Genomic DNA, 23021 nt, shown 5'->3' with positions numbered 1-23021 from the left:
GGCCTTTTTCTGCTAATAGTATTAATATATTTTCCTATATTAATGTAACTGCTGGATTTCAATCTGTGTGTCTTTTGTCATGTAACTCTTATTTGCAGGCCAAGAACAGAGCCATCCACTACTTGTACTATATAGAACGATACAATGACCACACCAGTAAGTGACTTTGAATCTTCGTTTGTCCTTTTGTTCTTCCTCTCTTCCTCCATAAAACTGCGGTCTGTTTATTCACATTTTAAATTTCCATCTGTTATTATATGCTTATGTTAACTTAGTATTACATGCCTGCCAGCCTTTGTCTCTGTAAACAGAATCTGATGAACACGATACAGAACAATCAAAATTTCATGCTTCATTCTACTTTGAAAAGGCTATCTGATTATAGCCTTAGTTGGGGGAGATTGCTGCATAAATTAATTTGCATGTTAACGAGGAAACTCATTTCCTGAAAATTGCTTTTACTTCTTAATGCCACGTATGCAGTATGCAAAGACAAGCATGATGGTGTGAAGAAGTTTAATTTAGTGTAAGTTCTTATGTAAGTATTAGAGGAGCATGGGTGAAGGGTTTAACTGAAGAAGACATGAGTACCAGGAAATTTAGAATTACATCTCCCTCTTCTCCCACTCTTCTCTGCATCACTTTCATTCAACGCCTTTATCTCCATGTACTCCTCTGATTCAACACTGTACCCTCCCATTACCTGCTGGTACTCATACAAAGGATATGATCTATAATATTCATTTGTAAAGAAAGGTTTGGGAGTTAAAATGCACTGCTTCTCCGTTCTAATTGTAAGACTTAATTTGGCTTCTTTGGCCTTCTTTGGAGAGCAGAGCCTGAGAGATTAATGAGCATGAGTCATCGGCCTCCACTGGCCCACCGGAGGAGAAAGTTAGCTTCCAGCTCTGGTCTAAAACCAGAAGAACTGCATGTGTGTCAGTGTCTTTGTGTGTGTGTGTGTATATCGTTGGTTCTGTATTTCAACCAGCTTGAATTGGAAACTGAGAAAATGTTTTTAGGCTCATGGAAAGATGATGCTGCCACATGCCAGCTCTCCCTATGTGTCCATCTGCAACCTGACAGTGTGACTCATTTGTTTACTTTCTTGTTTTGAATGTTATAATTGTATCAAAGCTCCAATTATGCCTGGATAAATTTAACTTTCTGTCGCCTTTGTTGCTCCATCGCTCAAGTTTTATTTGCTGCAAGGTTTTAGCCAATCTGTTTGTCTGATACTCAGTGAGCTGCACTGATTTTACAGTGGCTACTGTTTGAATTTGAATTACTTTAAAGCCAGTAGCGAGTTTGGTTGTGTTTGATTTAGGTACATTTTCACCTTTGTTGTAAGAGACCAAAACATCCTGGGATGATATTACAGTCAATTCCCACACTCATTTTAACTGGTTTGAACTAGGGTAGACTTTTATTTCAGTGTTTCAGTTACTTAAGTATAGAAAAGTGTTTCCGATGTGGGAGTTAGCAAGATTTCTTTCTGCTCTGACTTTGTCACTTTGACAGAAAACAGCAGGACCTCTTTCAGCTGCTACAAATTAGCTCTCTCTACATGTGATCTGATTATTCTCCTCATCTACAATGTCCTGTGAAGTGTGTAAAAGCGCTTTAGCGCAAGAACAAGATTTTAACCTGAAGCTATAATATCGGCTTCATTCAGCAGCACACAGTTCCCTCTCAAGGACTGTGTGTCACTGAATAACTAATTAGCCACAGCTGCTGCAGTGAGCAGGCAATACTGGCATGTGGAAGGACATCTGGTGGGCAGGTAGAGAAACAGGAGACCTGAGGGAGAGCAGGGGAAAAGATGCATAACAAAACACAGGTGCTTTCATTCAGAAATGGCACAAAGCTTGTAAAAAAAAAAATTCAATTTTCTGGCATCATTTTGGTCTGATTATTATGTCTCAGTACAGCAGCTTGTTTTCTCTCTGCTCTGCAGCCAGTTAGTATAATTAAGCTGTTGTTCTTCTCTTCCAATAGTTTACCATGACATTGATTCCAAGTTTAAGAGGACGACGCTCTGCATGAAAAAACAAAGCAAAGGTATATTTCAGTTTCCAAAATGTCCTCTTTTATTGCACGATTTTCTAAAGTCTAAAAGAAAAAACTTTACATTTTCCACCAGCCTTAGTTGCAAGTACAGTTGACCTTTCAGCAGAAAGATACCTGTTTGCACATTCAGCAGCAGTTAAGATATCCGTGGTGTCCTGAAAATGTCTGTGTCTGCAGGTTACGGTCTGCACTGCCACAGGGCGGTCATCACTCTTTGCAAGCTGATCGGTATAAAAGACATGTATTGCAAAGTAGAGGGATCAGTCAATCTCCTGAACATCACCCGGGCTCTCTTCACCGGATTAGCCAGTCAGGTAAGAAATGTTTGGGGGCGTTTTCACAAATTGGTTTTATGGTTTTGGAAAAGCATACAGGTTTTAGCAGGAACATAAACTTTCATGAAAGCATAAGAGCTCAGATTCTTATTAGCTTTCTTAATTTTATAAAGATCATTTTTGCCATTTGTTACTCCACTGTAACAATAAAGAGAAAGAGAGAGCAAACATGGGGAAAGAGAGCAGTGGATGCAGCAGGCTTGCAGTAAAGGTCTCTGATGGAACTGGACACTCACTGCTGATGTCATTTGCACCATATCAGGTGGCCTTCTGAATGCTGAAAACACAATAGTGACATATTATCACCTTGTAAGTACAGCTAACCTCCCAGCAAATGGATGCCTGTTTAGACAGGGGTTGTATTTGTGTCCACCTGAGTAATGTTACTGCAACATTACCTCCACCTGTAGCTTTTTCTCAGTTTATCCCTGAGGGGAAATATCTGGCTTCTTAATAATTCTGGCCAACTAATCTTATTTTAGTTTCAGTTATAATTTGGGGCTTTAGTGGTGATGAAAACAAGACATTTGAGATGAAGCAGTTATTGCATTTATTTTTCCAATAGTTTTCTTGTTATGTTTTCTGTTATAAATCCAGCACATTTTCTAAATGGCTGTTTCACCCGAGCTCTCTCAGTGCAGCTGTAGGTATCATTATTTTGCTCTTCACAGTCTGAACCTAACTTCTCTTTCTTTTGCTATCTCCACTTCACTGGTCTTCGGTCAAAATATATTTAGATTTCAAGCAACTTTTTAACTATAAAAATGTGATGCTTTAAAACTTTATGAAAATAATGTTTAAAAAATTGTCTAAATATTGCTGAAAATACTCATTTGGATTTTATTTCCCAAGTCACTAACTTTGTAGTTCCAAAAACTAAAAGTTTATGGAAAAAGTTTATATTATAGAAGCTGCTAAGTTCATAGCCCCAGTAGCAGTTTCCATATAAAAATGTCTACCTCTTCTGTTTCTCCGTAGGAAACCCACCAGACTCTGGCTGACAAGAAGCAGCTCCATGTTGTAGAGTTTCAGTCGCAGCGTGGCCTTCTGCCCATGGTGGTGGCGAGTCCCAAAGACGGCGCACGACCCAACCCAGAGTCAGAGGATGAGATTCCCAACACCCGGCTGCACTGGGATGACGTACGAGCTGCACAGGGGTTGAAACGCTCGATCTGGGCAGGTGTCAAACGCACCATCTGGTAATGCGTGGGAAGGCTGATGCTTGGATAAGACCAAAGGAGACTTGAGTGGACTGAAGGAAACCAATAGTGTCAAATGGATTATCTGACTTGTTTTTTTTCTAGTAACAGTATGTGTGGAACTTGTTTGCTAGAATTTTGGTTTTTGTTAACGTCTCAAAATGTGATGGACTCTGTTTGTAAGACTCCTCAACTGAGGACTAAAGTTCAGTGCTTTTCAGTATAACACCAACTTCATTGTCCATATCAAACCTATGATACTGATGCAGTCAATGTTACAGCAGAAGAAATATTTTACATTCTGACTCTTGAGAATTAATTTTGAACTGTTGCAAAACATGTGCTAATAATAAATTTTAAATCTATTAAAGTCATTGGGAGTTTTGTCCTTTTTGCTTTGGATATATTTAGTAATGCATGAAATTCCTGATTAGCTGAGGCTGATGGATACCTCTTATGTTTTACTGCAACTATGGAGCAAAGAAATTGAAAAGTGTTGAACAAAGGTTATATTTTTGTCACTTTTGATGTCCGTTGGGCAACAGTGCACAGTAATATATATTAATGATAAAAAATAATGATAACCGCATGTTCACCACGAAACCTACAATCTAAGTGCCACCTTGTAGTCATAGTAGCAACTTGTCATGTATAACAAAGCCACTCCCTAAAGCATACCTGTCTTTCTTTTTCTTTAAATGGAGTCAATGATTTGCAAAGTTAAAATGGTCATATTCTTAGAACTACAGATATAGGTAGTGATAACCAGGTGATATAAACTGAGCTGCAAAGTTTAAACTAGGGTTAGATTGAACAAAGTAATTCCAGAAATCCTGACTCATTTTGCAAACAGAGGAGTCGCCTACTGCTGGCTGCCATTGTCTCGGTAGTCAGATTTTTACACAGTTGATTCCTAAATGCAAGTTTAATCTTTTATAAAGCTGAACATTTCACTAGCTAGGACAACATCCTCGGTAACAATGGGGAATGAGGAAGTGTGAACTGGTGCTGCGGTTTGGGGAAGGCCTCGAAGGAGACTGGTGACGGCTCCTGGGCCCAACAGATCCCCATGTACTAACGAGAAATGAATGAAGGAAAGTAAGAGAGGGGAAAATGGGGGGGGGAACAGCAGGTATTTGAAAAGGGGGTGTCAAGGAGGAGTGGTCCCACTCCTGAAATTCAGATGACATTTCCACTAAAAAGGTCTGTGCCTCAGCAATTCAAAGACCATGAAGTCAAGATGCTCCAGGTGAGGCTTGAACTCACAACCTCGGCATTGCTCTACAAAGTACTGTCTTATAAGTACCGCGCGCTGACCGATTGCGCCACTGGAGCTTGTGTGCTTGAGGCATTAGTCAAGTCTAGATTCTGACGTCTTCTTACAACTCAAGTCACTGCTGGCTTCACTTTTTTGACCCAAAACCTCAGACGTTACTGAATGTAGCTTCCAGGTTGATAAAGCCAATACATAAGCAGCGACCTTTTTTACATCAGTTTTAGGGGTTATTTTGTTTTGTTTGGGGGGGTGAGGGGGTGGGGGAGGTATGCAACCAAGATGACGACAGTTCAAAGCGAAGCTCTCATCGAGTCTTTCTTTAACACTAGTGATGCCTGTTCTTATCGATACCTGGACCTAAAAAGAGCTCAGATTTCTATCAGAGGAACTACCAAAGAACACATTTGCTCCAGGTGAGGTTTGAACTCACAACCTCGGCATCGCTCTACAGTGCACTGTCTTATAAGTACCGCGCGCTGACCGATTGCGCCACTGGAGCTTGTGTGCTTGGTGTGCTAGTTATGTCAAGACATTCTTACCAGAGGATTCAACACTGGCTATTAGAGACAGTTGCCAACAACAACAACAAAAATGCCCATGCATGCGCCCATCTTTGTAAGATCAGGTGTTTTTGTTTAGTTTTTTTTTTTTTTCTTGCAACCAAGATGACAACAGCAAAAACCACAGGGTCCATCTTTTACACTGATAATGTCACTGGCTTCACTTTTTAAACCCTAAACCAAAAAATAAAAAATAAATAAACATTGGAAAAGTCAATGCAATTTGCCCTCCCTTGTCATATATGTTTTTTTACAACCAAGATTGCAAAAAATGAAAGCAGTGCCGTCTCAGTATTCCTTCTTTAACAGTGGTGATGCCTAAGTGCAAGTGGAATCTTTTATATAACTCAGCCTTGACAGGTCTCTGCCCTGGTGTTTCAAGATGAACTGAGGACATCTGCTCCAGATGAGGCTTAAACTCACAACCTCAACATTGATCTGCAGTGTACTGTCTTAGAAATACAACACGTTGCCTGATTCCAACACCGGGGGTGGGGGTGCACACATCCAGAGGGTTTATATTGGTAATGTAGAAAAGGTCGTTCTTATCCAATACCTGGACCGAAAACAGTCTCAGAGAAAGCAACCCTCATGAGAGCAGGTGGGGTGCCGCAGTTGAGGTTTGAATTCTCATCCTCGGCCTTGCTCTACAATCTACTGTCTTATAAGTACTGCGTGCTGACTAATTGCACCATTGGCGCTTGTGTGCAACTCATGCTCATCAAGTCAAGACATCCTTACCTCCGGAGTCAATGACGATACATTCATGATGCCTAAATGCAAATTTAAACTTTTATATAACTCTGTTGTTGTTTTATGTGAAGACAAGTAGTCATTTGATATTTCATTTCTTTTGACCCCCCATGACTAGAGTATTTTAAACACCGTGAAATCTCTTATTCTTCTTTTAATTTTAATGTGCATGGTTTTGCAATAAAAGGAAAGCTGGTATTCAAAACATCAAATTATGTTTGATGTTGGTACTGAACATCAGCTCTGAAGAAGAATAAGGATAACAGCAGTTAAACCAAACTCCAATGAGTGCAAATGCCTCTCACAAGTAACTCAAAGATTCTTTTGATGTTTTATAGAGAAAATGGAGCACATAATGAAAGAATACAGACGAGTGTAGTTCATTTTCCTTATTTTAATAATCTTCAGAATACAAAACTATAAAAATTTAATCCAGCAACATTAACTCTGTTCCTCTTATTTTGTCTTTTACTCTTTGCTTTTTAATTTTTTTAATGACATGCATGTATTTGATTTCTTTAATAAGTCCAGTTATATTATTAATATTTCAACACAGATAATACAAAGGGAGAAACATAAAATATAAGTATGCATTTAATGTATTTAATGCTACCAGCTTTGTATGTTTGTGATGAATTTTATTCTACAATAACAGTATTGACACCATATTCTCTAAACTGTTGAAAAAAATGACCCATTCTTTTTGTGAAGATGTAATCGCTGGCTCGACAACATTATTCTGAGGTTTGAGGTTAAAAGAATATGACTTTTGTCTAGTTGATCATTTACTCTTTGAATTTTATAGTTTATAGAATATAAGTTTTGATTTGTTTACGTCTTTTCTCTGCTTTAAAATCTATAGTTCTCCTTTACAAAGTCGTAACCAATTTCACAATATACTCTGTTATGCCAAAAAAAGGATGGGATGCAGTTTTTCACTGTGACCTCAGGTATGTGCTGTGTGAGTTTTTGTATGTTAGAGTATTTGGTATTTTGATAATGTTGCAAAGCAAGAAAGTCATGCTCTCACATACAGTGAAGACCAATTCTGACCAATCTAATGTGACTTAAATGCATTATCCAACAGACAAAGACACACATAGACAGTCAGGGACATAGATGTGCACAGCAGATGGAGTGTATTACTTTCTTGCAGGTCTGCTATTCACTCTTCAGAAATATTTCCATCGGATGGCTGAGAGAATGGCATGGATGAAGTACAGGAGTGTGGCCACGAAGGCGAACACCTGAAACACAAACAAACACAACCAAAGAACATACTTAAAGCCAAGTTTTCTTTTTAATCCAATTCTGGGAAATCCATATTTGGTTTATTGCCAAGAATTACATGGAATTCTAGGTATAAACGCCAGTTAGCTTAGCTTAGCATAATAAGTGAAAGGAAATTCACATGAGGTTTCCACCTCTTTAAGCTAATAATCAATGTGTGTTCATAAGTACCCTTGGCTCCACCCAACCAACTAGGTCACTGATTAATGTTGTTCTGCATGTCCTGTTTGAATTGAGCAGACTCACTGGTTTTGGGTCAGGTTGAATTAAAAAAAACATGTTGAAAATCTACTTCTACCTGCTGTGGTTTGGTTCTTTAGATGATATACTGTTTATAGCAAGGCCTCGAGGGCCGGTGTCCTGCAGGTTTTAGATGTGTCCTTGATCCAACACAGCTGATTCAAATGGCTAAATGACCTCTTCAACATGTCTTGAAGTTCTTCAGAGGCCTGGTAATGTGTGTTGACCCAGGGTGATATCTAAAACCTGCAGCACACCCGCCCTCGAGGCCTGGAGTTTCCCACCCCTGGTTTATAGTTTATTGTGAAATCTCTGATCACTTTATCTCAACATTAACATACTGTCCAAAAAAATTAAAGGAACACTTTTAAAACAAATCAGATTTCAATGGAAAAAAAACCATTCTGGATATCTGTTTTGATATGACCTAGGTTATGTGTTAGAAATGAAAGGATGCCACATAATTTTCAACCTAAAGATGGCTGAATTCAAAAATAATGCAGCAGCCAGGTCCATTTTTCTGAAATTTCTTTGCAGCAACTCAAAATGGAACTCAGTATTTTGTGTGGGCCCTACGTGCAGACGCATGTGCTCAAGATCAGCCTTTTTTCATCTGTGACAAGCACAGTGCACCAGTGGACCAGACCAGTGGCGGACCTGCCAATTCTGATATTCTATGGCAATTGCCACTCGGGCTGCACAGTGCTAGGCAGTGATCGCAGAGCCAACTAGAGGACACTCAGATCTGAGGCAGCTGTTGTAAAGTCTGTTTCTGATTATTTGGTACAAGATATGCACACCAGTGACATGCTGGAGGTTGTTTTTTAGGGCTCTGGTAGTGCTCGTTCCTCCTTGCACAAAGGAGCACAAATGCCAGTCCTGGTGATGGTTTGGGGGCCTTCTACGGCCCTGTCCAGCTCTTCCAGGATAATTGTCTGTCTCCTGGAATTTCCTCCATGCTCTTTGACTGTCTCCCAGACTTTGCTGGAAAACAGTAAACCTCTGACTATCGCATGTATTGATGTGCCATGCTGGAGGAATTGTATAGGTATATTTCATGAGTATTCAAAAGAAGTCAAAATAGTTTTAAATAAGTGGATTAATAAAATATATTAAATAAAAATAAATTTGAACAAATATTTTGGACCGCTCTTATTGTACTTACCACAGCAGAAATGTAAGTCCGGTAGATTTTAAGGTCACCGTCTTTCTTCTCGAGGGTAACGATAGCCAAATCCACCCCTGCACTTAAAAAAAAGAGGGCTGCCAGGCCATGGTAAGCAAAATCCTTCAGAAACAGAGACAAACATTTTTACAACAAGGTCATAACCCATTAATTTTTCTAAATTTTATTCCCTGTCTGACTCTTGCGTCTCTCTTACAGCAGCAGCCCAGTGAGAACTGTTTTTATGACCTCCGGCAGCGAAGATGATCATCCAGAGGAAGGTCATGACGAAGCAGAAAACAGAGACGAACATCACCCACCCCAGAGGGTTCGGTGGGGTCACGTGTGTCGATGCAACAAGAATCCAAACCAAACCACCAAATACCTGCAGAGATGAAGAAGAGAGAGCGTGAATGGAGATGGCACATTGAATTATAACATTTATGAGAACTAATGGGAATCCATCATATTCTTTTTCTGGTGAAGAGTTGGACATATTCAGTGAATAAGAATCTACAGCCAGCACATTTAACCTTAGTTTACCTAAGCTTAGCTCAGCTGGGCTTAGGTAAGCAAGAAGACTAGAAACAGTAGCAATGGTAGCAAAATGTGAGCTTTCTAAAAAAGATAAAATATGTAACAAAAAAACACCAAAACAACAACACTAACATAACATTAACTTGAATTGAATTAAAAACAACTAAGTTTGCACATTTATTAAACATTGCATGGTAAATTATAAGGAGGCTCTGTAAAAGCCATTTCAATTTTATTTTAAACTAAAAATAACCATAAATATGATCTAAGTGCATAATGCAAAACACACGACATGCTTAAAATAAGTTACTCTTGCATAAAAAGCAACCAGTAATTAAAGACTTTAAAACAGGTAGTCGTGTGGGATTTAAAATATAACATTGTTACTCTAAAAGAGCTTTATCCTGTGCTTACTGTGCAATATGGATTGTTCCTTTAAGCCAAACTTGCCATAGAAAGAGAAATTACATCCATCATTTAAGGATTTCTGTAAATTATCTGAGTATGAAGAAGGGCCACAGTGCTCAATAGCTTCAGTGATGTCATTTATTAACTCACAATGTTGGCATTGCTCTGCAGTGTACTGGCTTATAAGTACCACACGCTGACCAATTGTGACACTGGAGCTTGACTGATGTGGAATTTATAATCAAGCTAACTCATAACTTGCAGTTATTTCAGATTGCAATCTGAAATCTTAAATGAACATTCCACGTGTTCATTAAAACAAAAAAAAACAAAAGCCACAACTGGGACATCGCAGAACAATGATGTCCACAACTGAAATCCAGGGGAAATCTAAAATTGAAATCTAAAACAGACTTAGCCAGCAGATGGTGGAAGCTTTCTGATATTACAACATCATAAATAAAGCAATCACAAAATTAGCTTCAACTTTAGTGTACTTTAGAGCATTGCTAAGGTTAGGAGTTCACGCCTTACTGGGAAAATGTTTGTTCCTCTATTCAGACAAAACACCTCAAAAGAAAAGTTTTTTCATACAAGGGTCAATGTTTCAATTTTGGGCTCATCTAAGACTAGTGGAAAAAAATATCTGAAATACACACTTAAGGGTTTATTTTACCACACTTAATAAACATTGATGGTAATGTTGATTTTCAACAGCCCATTCAAACACTAATCTCTGTCTCTACTGTTTCTATACATTGCGTTCACCTTATCAGTCAAGCTTGCCATCATTAGCTAAGCATAACGTTCAAATATGATTGTTTTTATTTACCTTTAGTCTAAACTTAATTAAAGTTCCTTCATAAGTCAAGAGCTGTCTTTTAAATTCTAATATCATAACCAGGAAATAAGAACAGGCAACAGTGCATGAATATAAATATCAAAAATATTTATCTGACTCATCGAATATAAAACACAAGGACATTTCACTGACAGCTTAAAATGGGAGGCAAATGGGGAGTGTAGTCTCTCTGTTCACAGTAAACAGAGGTATCCATAAATGTATGGACATGGTTAGCAACAAAATTCAGGTAGGATGTGGTATTTTAACAATTCAGAATTGGTACTACATGTGCTAAGAAACTATCATCCAGACTTTTACACCAACAGGAACCTAAACTGTTAAAACAATGCAGAATGTAGCCATGTTTAGGCCAGATTCAAAGCTTACAGTAAATTCAAGGCTCCTCGGGACACACAGCACTTTTGCCGTCTTCTATTGTCCAAATTTGGTGATCCTAGCCTGGGTTCCCACCAAGTATGGTACTCTGCTGCTTGTCACCCATACTTTACTTCGAGGATAGGCATTTAGAGATGGCTGGGAAAAAAACGGCTATTTGACTTACTGTTGCTTCAGCATGAAAGAGTTCTCTGGCATTTATGTTTTTCTGGCCATTCTCTATAAACCCTAGACATTGTTTTGTGGGAAAATAGCAGCAGATTAGCAATTTATGAAATACCCATAGGAGCCCATCTGGTACCAACAATCATACCGCACTCAAAGTCACTTAAATCACCTGTCCCCATATTGACACTCAATTCAAATTTCAGTGGGTCATCTTGACCATATCTATGTGCTTAAATCCATTATATTCCGGCCACACAATTGGCTGATTAGTTCATTAATTGTTAAATGAACTGTACACTTTGGAACAGGTAAAATAACTTGTTTATACAGCAAGTGTTTCCAGTTCAGTTTAGTCATTGGTGAACTGAAACAGTTCATAAAGGGCTTCTTACTGCATTCGCATTTTGTGTTCGAAACTCATCAGTCTTCAAGATATGAAAATGTTCATGTTTTTAACTCATACAATATAACAGCATGACTGGCTGAGCGGAGCCAAAATAAACAAACTAAAACTTTAGCGAGGGTATTGGTTGTGAGAATGAAAGATCTTTATCCGTGCAGTTTTGTTTTTTAGTTGTTATACGAGTGTCCTTTGTAATCAGTCAGGGTGAAGAAGAGTAGGCTGCATTCTTTCTTATTAACAAAGACACAATATAAGTGAAATGTGAGATGTGAAGAGAGATGATGCTCCTCCCACATGAAGAATTATCTCCACTGACTCTCTATCTCCAAATTGTGCATTTTTATCCTAAAACAGTGTGGCTACTATATGGAGATATAGGCCCACTGAGATATAGGACCACTAAATTATCAGAAATACCAGCAGGTAATTTATTTTGGTGAAAAGAAGTTTGAGTTTTGTTCATCCTTAAACTCACACCCAATACATAGCACTGTTACCAATTGTCGTTTATCCTGTAAAAATAGTTTAGGCATCAATTTTAGGCATCATATGAAGTATTTATATGAGCCGAAGGCTTATTTAACTCATATATATATATATGAACTTGTTGCCATGGCACACCTTAATGAAATATTTGTCGTATTTAAAATACTTTAAAATGAGAACTATAAAATTGTAACTGCATCCTGAAGAGAATACTTAATGACCTGAAGATCATAGTCATTGTTGTCTGTCATTGCCCACTTACCAGTTCAGGTATGTAAAATATATCCGGTGCAGTGGTGCATATTCCCAGTCCACTGGGCAGGCTCCCCATGGGCTGAGCAGTTGTTGCAGCCATCTCTGCCTCTTCCTTCTCCCAGTGCTGATTTAACAGTGAGCACCTTGCTCTTTCCTCTGGACTAACGGTGCGGCAGCAGGTGTAAATGACCCTTTTAAGAAAGTCAGGTGAGCAGTCAAACCCGTTCTGCTATTGTGGGGGAGAGATCCCTTCCCACAACAGCAAACCAGACACACCCTTCACCTTACAGCACTGAACGCTGCCTGGAATTTAATGTGAACTGGTGACTTGTGACGGGGCTTTCAAAAAACTTGATGAGAGATCTTGTGGCCGCAGGCTAAGTTGAGTCTACTGATTTAATATCTTTGCTGTTGCTATTGAGTAAAGACACACTTCACTGACTTTTCAGTTCCCACTAACCTATAAACCCTTTCTTTGTGTTAGAAAAATGCCTCAAGCCTCTATTTGTATTGCACACAGAGACTTTAACAGGTTTCTTTTCAAAATATAGATTCTAATGATTGTGGGTTAAGACAGTCTACTTTGATCTCACAGACACAAGGCTTCGTTTTGAGCTGCACTAATCAATAATTAATTTCAACAATGGATCAAATGAGCATGTCCAGTGTGAGGGCTGACAGGCCTCGCATCTCCCTTTAGCATTTATAGCAACATGTTTCTAGTTGCTGTTTTGGCTTATGAGCTCAAAGTGTTAGTGTTCTACATCATTACCTCCCCTGGTATCAGTTTCCAGCAACAGTAGGCAAACAAAAAACTTTGTTTGCAACTAGCTGGTGGTGGAGCATTTAACTGCTAACATTGGATATTTTTCTAGGAAATGAGTTTCTGTTACATCAGCTCAAAGCAGTCTGGTTGTTCTTCTCTGACCTCTGGAAAATCCCAACAGATCAGCAGTTTCTGAGATACTCAGACCAAGCCATCTGGCACCAACAGCTCTCAAATTCAGTTAAATAAACTTTTGTCCCCATTTCTGATGCTCAGTGTGAACTTTAGCAGGTCGTTGCCTATAGATACGATCCTGAATGCACTGAGATGCTGCCATGTGACAGATTGATTGGTTATTTATGTTCACCCACAGTTGAACATGTTTACCTAACAAAGTGGTGAATAATGTTATAACAGTCCCACGCAAGGGACCATTTTTAAGTAGAGTAAAATGTAATATTGGATTACAGTGTTAGTTAAATTACAACATCCAGTGTCTCTTTATCAGGCATCAGTTTACTGCTAACTTCAAAAGCATATTTCCTGATGCTGCGTATTACTAAAACAACTCGCCTTACTCTATTTTATTATGTAGGTGAGTGATAAAGGGAGAACAATAAACCAATGGGATGGTTCACTGACTCCTTGTTCTATTTTATAAAGGGTACGACTGGTATAAATGTTCTTGGAACATTTACATCTGTATTAAAGCTGTATTTTACACCATTTGATTGGACAATCTTCACCAGCCTGTAGTTTTAATCAGTCAAGTCAAATGGGGATTGTATAAGTTTTTGTTGTCTTTTTTATCTCTGTGCAATTAGAAGATTTACCTGACAGCTCAGGTCTGTTGTTACATAGTATTTCATTGTTCGAAACAATGAAAACAATGAAATTGACGCTGTTTGTTTTCTCCCACAACATGTGATCTCTGACTCATTGCATGACATGCTGTCAGTCTTTGCTAATGTTGACACCCTCAACAAACAAAACACATAATATTCCAATGTCCAATTCTTTTATTTCACAATGGAGATTCCAAGACAAAAGTGTGAAGTGAATCATCTAGACATTTACATCATCAAATTTCAAATCGCCAGCCATGCCATGCATAAACACCAAGCCTTTGAAAAAGGCACAAAATCTAGTGTATTGAAGTTGGTTTAAAAGGCTGTCAGCAGGAAGCATTATCTCCTTTACAGAAATGAAGCTCTAATAGTGGTTACACTGCAACACTACACTGCAGGTAACTGCTACATCACTCTATGATTGAAAGAAATAAGATGAGAGCAAAGAAACAATGAAACAAATTAATATATCTATATAAATAAAACTCAAGTGTTGCTAATCCAAGACAATTTAACATTGTAAACACAGTCACTGCGGAACTATAGACAACAACACATGCATCTGACAATGCCTCTAGTGTCAGTCCAATCATACCCTTGTAGCGGCTCTCATTTTAGCTGAATAAATGGGTAGATCACCATCAAAGTGATCATTATTTTAGCTTGGGCCATCAAGTTGCAACAGATGAAATATAGAGCCCATTCCATTTATCGTTGGCCTTGTCTTCTGTAGGAACTAAAGTCACAATCGTCCTGCTTTTCCTGCTTCAGTTTTATAAATGTTTTTTGTGAGAGCAAACTAAAAGTCTAACTGTGTTAAGCTGTAGAAGTAAGTTGTGTGACAAATGTTGGAAATATTTAAATGCTGTGGTGCTGGTTTAGCTCACACGATGAACAGGTGACTGTATGCCACAAGGTTAGATGCAATTCTGTTAAACTCTAGCCTAAGGCTGTATGTCTTTCCCTTTTTGTCCCTTCTTCTCTCCACTATCTAATTCAGGCAAAACAGATATATAGCAAATATTGAAATTTCAGCTATCATATTAGGTCATGTTACTAGTATGGTAGATGCAGAAAGATTTGTCTTTAAGCCAACATCATTGACGTGGTTTACTTACAGAAATTGAAGGAAACATCTTTTTTTTTTTAAATGTCTCAGAAATATATTTAAAGAAAATTAGGACAGATCTTGAGTTTTAAAAAATGCATTTGTGTTTTTTTGTGTGTGGGTGTAAAATTTGTGAACTGAGCTTTTAAATTGTATACTATTGAAAGTTACAGTGAAAAATCAAAGAAATCAAAAGTTATGATAATATCATTCCTGCTTCTGTTTAGATTAGTAATTTCATTAGTTATTTACACTCATCCATCTTCTTTAAACAACATTTAATTCTGAAAACTTGTAATTCTCACTTCACATGGATGGATTCTAAAAAACAACATTGAAAATTGTGAGGTAGGCTAATGTGATAATGTAATTTTTGTTTGAGTGTGTTTTCCACTTTTTCATCAATTTGATGTTTGGGCATATTGATTCAAAATAAATGCATAAAAATAATTTTCTTCTCAATGTATTTGTGAAAGCTATGTGATTATTCGTTTTTTTGTTGTTGTTGTTTTCCTCTTGAGTTGGTGACTTGTTTTAGGACCTCTTCCATCGAATGGCAGAGAATATGGCATGGAGGAAGTAGAGAAGAGTGGCCACATAGGACATCACCTAAAAAACAGACAGAAACACAGATGGATGATGGAGATGGTCACTTTGAGGTACAAGACTTTAAAGATTTTAACTTAACTTATAACTTTGATTTGATAACTTTCCTTGTTTTAGCAATTACAATTTGAGACACATATACTTTACTTGCATATTTTCAGTATCTTCCATAATTACATTTTCAATTCCTTGACATTAGAGAAATGTTTACACATCTACATTTGTACTGCTCAACAAATTACATTGTTAAAACATTTTAAAGCTGTGTTCTTTTACAACTACTTTAAAAATTACCAAAAGAGTTGGATAATTTCAGTATGTTGTGCTAAAATTGTCCAGAATAAAGTGAATTTGTCAGAAATACAAGTACAAGATTCGTTATTTCCACTTGTTTTAGTAAATAATGATATAATATTACCATCAAGCGGTTCATTTATTATATAAGAACTTATCTTATTTCATATGCTGCTCAAAAAATCATAAATAAATAAACAAATTAGGGAACAGCAGTCATTGTAGAACTGACATATTTTTAATCCAATTTCAAAATATGTCAGTACATACTTTTAATTTGGATATCTCATTCTTCAAGATCTGAGAGTTCCCTTAATGTTTTGAACAATAAATTTATGTGTTTTACGTACCACTGCAGAAATGTACAGTCGGTATATTTTGAGCAGTTCAGCTGGTAGTAATGCTAGAACTTGTGCAAGTTTAACTCCTTGTCCAATCCCATAGGTAACATAGGCCAGATCCACTGATGCACTGAGGAAGAAAACCACCGCCACAAAATGATAGCCTGCATCCTGCAAATTGAAATATAGAGAAAAAATAAGAAGAAGGAAATTTAAAAAAATAATAATGATAATAATAATAAATGGAGAAGATACTATAGGGCCTTCGCACTCTCAAAAAGAGGAAGGGGAGCAAAAGGGAAAATTTTCAAATAAAGTGGGGACAGGTTGATGGACTGTGTAAAACTTGTGGGAAAGTATCCCCCAAAACCCCAATTGCCACCCTGTGGTACCTCATTTTTAAGAATATTGCCAGGTAATAACCCTTCTTTAAGATAGGCCCTAAAAAATGTCCTTAATTGTCAGGTTTTCTGCTTATCGCTGCATTTTTAATAGCAACATTCAACAACAGTGTCCATTTTTCCTTAGTGGCAACAACAAACACCAAAGGTTAACTAAGACTGTTTATTGTTTACACTGAGTAAAGACAGTTCAAATTCTCAAATGCAAGTACCAATTTTACTTTAGTAATAAATTAAATTTTCTTCTTTTTGTTGTGGTATTTTTTCAGTGTTTGATGTCTAATATATTGGTGCACATTTCTCAATGTCTACACTACAGTCACATGAGAAATGGAATTACACCTTTTATTATTTATTTATTATGTCTAAGTTTTTATGTAACAAGACATAAAAGAAATCTGGTCCTGAGCAGGTTCTAAAATAATTTAAATATAATCTCAGATGAACAACAACATATTTATTTATCAAAAATTAAGCCTACTTTTAGCCCCAGTAACTAGAAGTCATCGTTTTCTGTATGACTTTATCAGTCTTTCATATCATTGTGGCGGAATTTTGTCCCACTGTTCTTTTACAACAGCTAATTGTAAAGAACAGTGGGCATTCATTGAGACTGGTATGCATTCCTTTGTCTAAAGTCCAACACATTTCAGTCAGATTAAGGTCTGAACTTTAACTGGTGATTCCAACTCTTGGATTTTTTTGTAGATTTACTAATGTGTTTGGGATCATTGTCCTGTTATGTGACTCGTTTTCAGCCAAGCCCTAGGGGTTGGACAGATGGCCTAACATTTGACTCTAGAATACTGGTATACAGAGAAATTCACAGTTGGCTCAATGACTGCAGGATACCCAGCTTCTGTGGCTGTAAAATAATCCCAAATCATCATTCTTTCACCACACATAAAGTGTTTGTTAATGTTGTGTTTGGTTTTTACCAAACACTTCATATCCCGCTAACACATAACAATGCTCCGGACCAGTACACTTCCAAAATGTCTCTTTTTCCAGAGGTGGCCACACTTGCTGATGATCAATCGATCAACGAATTTTCATTACTACTTGCTCTCTTAATTCCTATAAAAGCATTGCTTTAGAGGAGCATACATTGCCTCTGCATTTTTGCTTAAGTTCTGTTAAATTAAAAAAAATACTTTTTAATATGTCAAGCATTGTTCTTCATGTGTGGTTTGATTTACATAACTGTAAGATCTGCTGAGCACAAGATGATTTGGAATTTAAAGAAGGTTTACTTCATCGATCCATTATTAACTGCTTATCTAATTAGGCTATTAAGCAGTCAGTGGGAGTGTCTAACCAGTGCTGGCCAGATGCTGCTCTGATTGCCTCCGCAGAGGAAGATGAAGAACCAGAGTGTTGTCATTACGAAGCAGAAGATAGACACAAACATCACCCAGCCCAGAGGATTAGCCGGATCAACTTTAGCCGATGCCACCAGGATCCACACCAAACCACCAAACACCTGCAGGGTCACACAGAGGAGGGGAAAAGAGACAATGATTGATGATATTGCAATTCAGTGGCTTGGTTTCCACAGAGAGGGAATTCTACACACCCACTTTGTAAAGTTTTTTATTAGAAATTTATAGTGTTGAGTGTAAGCTTTAAGCTATTTTCCAGCCCTCTGAAAGGTTATTCAGAGCTTCATGTAAATTGGTACAGTGCCCTTTAAACTAAGGCTTGGTCACACAAACACACACATAATGGCCATGTTGTCACTCTTGGGTGTATTGCCTCAGCCTTTACATCTCCTCCTTTGGCAAACATTATGCTTGAAAGAGTCTTTGGTATTTAGATGGAGCATGAACCTTCCACCGTTTGTTCCTTGATAAGAGGCACATTAAAATGCTTTACCATAGGTCACAGATAGTGTGCGCAGGAAAAACATTTTTATTCATTGTCATTCCTTATTTTTAAATAAGCAACAGAAATTTTTGACTGTTTCATGTTAGGCCATCTTCACAGAGAGACGCCAATGTAGGAAAGCTCAGGTGTAAATAATAACATTTCTACATTTTATTTAGCACATTCAGTTTCGAGGTCCTAAAGGCTTTCTGAGACACACTCTAAGACTAAACTTGTGCTTTCACACTAAAACAAGTGAACATGTCTGCTATGAAAAAGATCTGTTTTTATCCTGTCTTTATATTAAAGGCTTCATCCAGACACTCTTCAAGCCAATCAGCTTCGAACCTTCAAGTATCAGGTGCGCAGGAGCTGAGCAAGAGGAAACAGCAGCTGAGGCTCATTCAGTCGAAACTGGCATCTTGGTGTTCCAGTGAGGACATTTTACACAAGCGCCAAAAACAAAAAAGCCCTTCTGCTTCTCAATAGCTCAGTAGTATATCATATCTTCTGGGAGATAAAACAAAAGCCTTTTTCAGTTTTATACTTTTTCTCAGATGAGTATTTTGGGAGGATATCTGTAATAATTTTTATTATTTTATTAATAGTATATACCCAAGAGAACTTTAGTCAATTTATTTTAGGTGAAGATCTAAAATGAACATTCTCCATCACTTATTTAATCTTCTGATTTTTCAGTTGCTACTTAAGGAACCTGAAACAGGTCTGTTTGTATTCAGAACTGCTCGAGTCTCCTCAATCAATTTGTCTAGCAATCATTTTTATAAATTTAGCTGGACTCAAGTCTAGTTAGGTTAGTTCGGTATAACGTAATAAAAATAATAAGAACTAAAATAATAATCCTTCCCATAAAAACAACAAAATCATGTTCAGTCAGCTGTGCAAACACAGAGAGCTCAAATTATGGACAGCCTATTCCTAATCTATGTATTTTTTTTTTTCAGTGCCCATGAAGAACATGCAATGTCCTGGATTAAACACTGTGAAAGACAAACATTGCTCTACTCTGCTTATTCATCTCAAATGGTATATTTAAAGTGAGACATGTCTCCTCCAAGTAAAATAAATAAAAATAACTGCATTTACTTCCATTTATGTAGTGCTTTTCTGGTCTTGGTGGCCACTTGAGGTATGTTAGAATGCTTCTTAGCTGTCATTGTCAATTGTTGTTTAAACAATCCACATCACAAAAAAGAGTAAAAAGATGAATAAAGAATACACAATATTCATGATATCATTTTTTAAATGCAAAGAAGTTTTGGTTTATTCACTACTTGTGAATCTTATTTGTACAATGTCAGAATATTTTTTTAATTGTCAAAATGTGAAGTAACAACTGCCTGTTTTTTTCTTTAAACCTTTAATAGGCGAAACTCTGGCGAAATTTCTGACAGTGAATCATGAAGGAAATGGAGAACAGAGTAGTAAACAATAGGTGCTTCTACATACAAAAATTGTTTTAATATATGGACAAATATTACACAAGCCTTATCGCAACTTATCTCATCTAAAACCACACAGGTGAAACATATCCATTTTATATCCATTCCAGGTAAAAGGGAACGCACCGTGAATATACAAATTTATACAAAAATATATGCAAAAAAAAAGGTGGGTGGGGCTTCTGTACTCGCAGTCAAAGCTTGACTGTTTACTCTGACTGAAAACAACAGGAAAAATGTTTATAATGGAGCATTTAAGTCAGTGTGAAGACTTAATCTATGACTCAATATTTTTATCAACCTTTTTCCATCTTTAATGTGATAAAATTGCTTGTTCGCACAGAGGTAGGTTTGGATAGATTTAATTCCTTAATAAATGAAATCATTATTTTAAAACTTTGACCAATATTAAAATTTGTTTGATGATCTGAAGCCTTTAAGTGTGAAAAATGCTTTTTTCACACAACAGTATGCACACCTGAATGGGTGGCTGGCTAAACCTAAATTAGGTATACTAGTATTTTTTAGCATCTATATCTGTTGTGGCAAATTTGTTGCCGTGACTGAATCACAGCTGAAATCCACTGTTGTCAGTCTAGACTGAATATAACTGCTGTTTCCATGCCAACAGGGGGTGGTGAAAGCGTTTGAGTGGAGTATACCTTTAAATCAGCTGGGCGTGGATCCTACAGCCATGTGGTCTGAGTTTATGGTCTCGGTGATTATTTGAAATAACTAAGCTTCAAGCTGAAAACTAGTGTTGAATATGTTTGTGTGTGATGGTAAGTTAGCTTTGAGGCACAATTCATTTGAATTTCAGTAGTGGGACCACACCTCACACACTCCCCTTCCACTCATATATCGTGAAATGTCCTCCTGCCCTACTTGCAGTTTGTTCTTATTTCTGTGCCCCACCCTCCCAGCTCTTGTCTTATTTCTCACGTCTCACGTAGATACCAAGAGTGCTTTCTGCCCAGAGGGCCCTGAGGCCCTCACCAAATCGACAACTTTGCTGACTCTGTCCGCCATTTTCTGTCAATAAACACTGTCCAGTGAAGTCTGATCCCTGCTAGTGAATTGTAGGTTTAAGGACAGTTTCAATTAAAAAATGTTAAAAACATCAAGCATCTTAACTGTTGAGGAGATTTTCAATTCATTCCTTCACTTTATTGCCATTGCTTGCCTTGTGCAGGTGTTTTTGTTCTCTAGCGTTTCCTTTTTTTTCCTCACAGTCCTTCACAGTACACAGTAATTCCAGGAAAATGACTTGGTTGCCAAAAACTAAGCCAAACTCACCCACATTTTGCCTTTTTTTATCCGTTATCAGTTAAATTTACACTGACAACAAGAGTAGGTAAACTTTATCAGTAGATTTCCATTCTTGTGCAGCAGCAAATAATTCTGGCACAACAATGCAGGAGCTCCAGCAACACTTAAAAGGAAATAGGAACAACTTTATTAACTGACCAACGCGTTTTGGCTTGTGGCCTTCATCAGGCTGGTGCAGCATAATGTTTCATGAAAAGTGAAAGCCATCCAGTGATCCATGAGGGTTTATGACTACTTTGATATATACTTTACTGCACTTAAATCTAAGGGTTACTGGTGCCTTTCCACGTGTTATGCAGATTTAATCTGTGTGTTGCATGCATCAAAAGAAAACGTAAAGATAAAGCTTGGGTTTGGTATTTACAGCTTTAGTGCCATTTTAATGAGGGGCATGCATGCCAAAAAAGGTGACAACTTGTTTGCTTTAATTCTAAAATGTCACAGAATACAAGGTTTTTTCTTTGTGGTTTGAGCAATACAGAGAATGTATTAGATAACAAAATGTCTCTATATGACATTATAAACAAATAAGAAGTACTAATACCTATCCCCGCACTCTCACATTTAAAGTAATAGCTGTTATGCAGGTTTAAAGATATTGCACAAACTTTTTTCAGGATAAGTTTATGAAATATATATTTTTAAAAGTCAGTCCTTCTTCATTAACAGCTCAAAGTTAATACTTTTTTCATCCTATTATTTTCTGGATTGAAAAACTAAACAAAGCCTAATAATCTTCACTTTTCAATATAATACAGTTCAGTCCATCACCACCTGTTACATCCATGATTGTGAGCATAGAGGAAAATCATGGTGAAAGTGAAAGTGAGGATGCCAGTGACAACATAAGTATTGTGCAAATTGCACAAATATTTTTTTTATTCATTTTGAGGGTATAAAAGTAGAACTAATGGCTGATTAGTGCAGATACTGCATCACAGATGTTTTCTGACAAATAAAATGTGTGTTTTTTTGATATTTAGGGTTTTTCTGTTGCTATGGAAACAAATTATTTTCAACAAAAAGGCTGCATTTTATTAACTCCAATTATCAAACAGTGGTTCCAGCTGACCAGCAAAACAAGATGAGAAAAATCTTATCAGAATGGAGACCTGCTCCAACAGAGAAATGAGAAGAAGAAGATGCTACTTTAAATAATGTTGGCCTGGTTGAATAAGGAATGAAATAAGGAAAATGTGTTAAACAAACATATGAAAGAGAATAAAAGAAAAGGCTGTGCAAAAATAAGACATGTCTGAACCACAAAAGAGGGTAAAACTCAACATGGAAAAGTAACACATCCCTTCTAACAACACAAATTACAAAACAAGAAACTCACAAACTCGGGGATGAAGAATATGTCAGGAAAGCTGGTGAAGATCCTTCCGCCTGATGGCAGAGCATCACCTGAGGTGGTGGAAGCCATAGTCCAAAACAGTGTGCAAACACGTATGAGGTGTCTTAGAGAATGAGATGTGTAACCTGTTTCAAGGTGCCTTTAAAAACTGTCTTTCTGTCTCGTTTTCCCTCCTGCACCTCCCTCTATTCGTCCTCTACTCCACCTCCCCATCCATTCCTACTGTTCAAACTACCAGTTTGACAGGTGGGTTTCTT

The 23021-nt window shown here is 37.3% G+C and overlaps 3 protein-coding genes and 2 non-coding genes across 6 annotated transcripts in view; 1 reads left to right on the top strand and 4 right to left on the bottom strand.

Annotated features, from left to right (window-relative positions):
* The window catches only part of mrps5 (mitochondrial ribosomal protein S5), a 33209-nt gene extending 29231 nt beyond the window's left edge, over window positions 1-3978 (top strand). The window contains exons 9-12 of the mRNA XM_026190268.2: window positions 99-156; window positions 1999-2061; window positions 2248-2384; window positions 3384-3978. Of these exons, the coding sequence (XP_026046053.1) occupies window positions 99-156; window positions 1999-2061; window positions 2248-2384; window positions 3384-3608 (483 nt within the window). The 3' untranslated portion in view covers window positions 3609-3978. The remainder of the gene's footprint in view (window positions 1-98; window positions 157-1998; window positions 2062-2247; window positions 2385-3383) is intronic.
* Window positions 3979-4845: 867 nt separating this feature from the next.
* On the bottom strand, window positions 4846-4939 carry trnai-uau (transfer RNA isoleucine (anticodon UAU)). The gene is made up of 2 exons: window positions 4902-4939; window positions 4846-4881 (listed from the first exon to the last, which is right to left on the bottom strand). It is a non-coding gene; the product is annotated as a tRNA-Ile (tRNA).
* Window positions 4940-5285: 346 nt separating this feature from the next.
* On the bottom strand, window positions 5286-5379 carry trnai-uau (transfer RNA isoleucine (anticodon UAU)). The gene is made up of 2 exons: window positions 5342-5379; window positions 5286-5321 (listed from the first exon to the last, which is right to left on the bottom strand). It is a non-coding gene; the product is annotated as a tRNA-Ile (tRNA).
* A 1193-nt stretch (window positions 5380-6572) lies between these two features.
* LOC113035072 (myelin and lymphocyte protein-like) lies at window positions 6573-12642 on the bottom strand. Its single transcript, XM_026190343.2, has 4 exons — window positions 12393-12642; window positions 9106-9273; window positions 8889-9011; window positions 6573-7440 (listed from the first exon to the last, which is right to left on the bottom strand). The coding sequence occupies exons 1-4, from the start codon at window positions 12483-12485 to the stop codon at window positions 7366-7368; spliced, it is 459 nt and encodes a 152-aa protein (XP_026046128.1). The 5' UTR covers window positions 12486-12642; the 3' UTR covers window positions 6573-7365.
* Window positions 12643-14152: 1510 nt separating this feature from the next.
* LOC113034853 (myelin and lymphocyte protein-like) lies at window positions 14153-23021 on the bottom strand. Of its 2 annotated transcripts, none has more exons than XM_026189958.2 (4): window positions 22747-23021; window positions 18068-18232; window positions 16358-16519; window positions 14153-15716 (listed from the first exon to the last, which is right to left on the bottom strand). In XM_026189958.2, exons 1-4 carry the CDS (start codon window positions 22831-22833, stop codon window positions 15642-15644), a joined length of 489 nt encoding a protein of 162 aa, XP_026045743.1. In that variant the 5' UTR covers window positions 22834-23021; the 3' UTR covers window positions 14153-15641. The 2 variants fall into 2 exon arrangements, with proteins under 2 accessions (XP_026045743.1, XP_026045744.1); XM_026189959.2 differs by having other exon boundaries at window positions 18164-18232; window positions 22747-22967.

The sequence above is a fragment of the Astatotilapia calliptera genome, chromosome 13 (genome assembly GCF_964374335.1).
Source record: "Astatotilapia calliptera chromosome 13, fAstCal68.1, whole genome shotgun sequence".
Taxonomy (NCBI): Eukaryota; Metazoa; Chordata; class Actinopteri; order Cichliformes; family Cichlidae; genus Astatotilapia; species Astatotilapia calliptera.
The sequence above is the reverse complement of the archived record's forward strand: the minus strand, read 5'-3'. Positions and strand labels throughout refer to the sequence as shown.